The sequence below is a fragment of the Eimeria acervulina genome, genomic scaffold, assembly GCF_000499425.1.
Source record: "Eimeria acervulina Houghton genomic scaffold, Eah_scaff2644, whole genome shotgun sequence".
NCBI classification, from domain to species: Eukaryota; Apicomplexa; class Conoidasida; order Eucoccidiorida; family Eimeriidae; genus Eimeria; species Eimeria acervulina.
In genome coordinates this window covers 250-2235 of record NW_013548145.1, presented here as the reverse complement: position 1 = coordinate 2235, position 1986 = coordinate 250, and the positions used below count along the sequence as shown (strand labels likewise).

At 50.9% G+C, this 1986-nt stretch overlaps 1 protein-coding gene across 1 annotated transcript; it reads right to left on the bottom strand.

Annotated features, from left to right (window-relative positions):
• Nucleotides 1–890: 890 nt before the first annotated feature.
• EAH_00067160 (hypothetical protein, conserved) lies at nt 891–1703 on the bottom strand (the record flags this gene model as incomplete). The annotated part of the gene is made up of 1 exon (XM_013392587.1): nt 891–1703. The coding sequence occupies one exon, from the start codon at nt 1701–1703 to the stop codon at nt 891–893; it is 813 nt and encodes a 270-aa protein (XP_013248041.1).
• Between the last annotated feature and the right edge of the window lie 283 nt (nt 1704–1986).

The window sequence follows — 1986 nt, the reverse complement described above, 5'->3', positions numbered from 1 at the left end:
TTGTGTAGCGTGTATATCTAGTCAGACGCACTTAGGTGGCATACGTAGTAACGGCTAAGAGTAACTGTTCACTACAGGCGAGGTGCTCGTAGGCGAACTGCACGCTCTTCAAAGTACGCAGTAGGGCGAACCGAAGACGTTCCGCATGCAGTGGTTGAGGCGCTTCGCTGTTCTTTCGCTGTTTAACGCGTTGGCTTAAATCATATCCTTCCCCCTAACGTGGAAACGCCATCATAGGGGATGCCACCTTACCATAATTAGTGATGATCTTCTACAAGGATACAGATAATCAAAGAAAATGTCCGAAGCTAGCCCCAAAGAGTGGCAGCAACGTAGCTGCAAAGAGGGGCAACTAAAGGAGACTGTTGTTCTCGAGACATGTGTTAAGAAGCGTGGCGGTCACAAAAAGCAGTTCACTTTACACAGCCAGGAGATCGACACCCCAAGTGGGTTTCTAAGCTTGTCTTATGCGAAGCAGTTCTTCACCAGCATCTACACCCTCTACGCAACTCATTTGCAGCCACCTGCAAGCGTGGGCATGAGCAGAGTCACTGAAAGTTAGGCCGCGTGGAACAGTTTGGTGGCAGTTGCTAGTTCGCGGCCACAGAAAAAAAGCGTTAAAAAGAGTTTCTCAGAGAAGGGCATACTCTTCACTGGGAAACCTCTTCCTAACGCTATTGACTCTGTTGCATAGTGCGGCAATCCCCAGCTAAAGTCGAAGTCTCCCACCGAAAGAGACTTACCCGCTATCTACAGCACATGCCTCGCTAAGTTTTGGGGGAGTGAATTTCTTTTTGTTGCATGTGGCTGCCTTGCTACACTCGGGGGGGAGATGCTCTTTCGAGGGGAATGCTAAGGGCTAGAGACTAGGGTTTAAAAAAAAAGAAAACTTATGCAGCAGAGCGAGAAAAACAACTCGCAAGAAATTTAGTTGGCAGCAAAAGGAGGGAAAGGTGGGGCAAAAACTCCTCGAAGGCAATCCCCCACGATAAGGGAGATGATATTCGGGTGTATAGATACTTCACTGCAGCCACGCCGCTTGTAGCTCCTACCATGCATCGCAAAGCATGCAGCAGCAGCTGCTGCTCCTCCTCTCTCTCGTCGTGCAGCTCTGCTTTGTTTTTAGGAGCTGCTGCCGTACAAGACATTAAAAGCAGCAGCTGCAGCAGCAGGATTCGCGCTCCTGCTGCTGCTTCCGTTTCTGCTGCCGTATGCTCTGCTGCTGCTACTTCGAGTGTGCACGTCTTAGCAGTTACAGCTGCAGCTCCAGCAGCAAATGCTGCATGCAAGTGAGCGCCAGCAGCGGCAGCAGAGAGCCCTGTCCCCACCCTTAAAAGCCCCTTGACGAATGCCATATACCCAACCAGCGCCCCGCAGCAGCACAGCAGAATCAGCTGCTGCACTGGAAATTTGCTGGGGTCCCTGTGGAGCCAAAAGCCAGCATGCTCGCTCATCTTTGCTGCTGCTGTTGCCATATCAATAGCCTGTCCTAGGGCCAGCAGCAGAACAGGGGGCAGAAGGAGCATCCCCCCACTTCTCATCCCGAGTCGGCCCCGAGACCAACGCACTTCTGCAGCAGCAGCAGATGCTGCAGCAAGAAAGATGCAGCCACAAACTGCTGTTTCAGTTGCACCCCAAGCAGCGAGGCAAGAAGCTGGTTCCGTTGGGGGGCCCTTGAGTTCAAGTAGAACGGATACCAACATTTTGGTGGCAACAACAGAAGCAACAAGGCTGATCCTCTTGCATTACTTTAGCAGTTATTGTAGACAAAGACCTCGTGTCTCCTTTCCGGTGTGTCTGTAAGCCGGTTTGGCTTTCTACTCTCCATGCTCTTAACTTTGATTGCCGCTGTATGTTTTTGTCTTCTTTTGAGGTATTCGTTCATCTGAATGACTCTCTTTGCTCCTGTTATTCTCCTTCCGGGAGCACACGGTGTACAGACAACAACTGTTGCTGTCTGTACACTGGCATCTGTTGCCTCCTTAG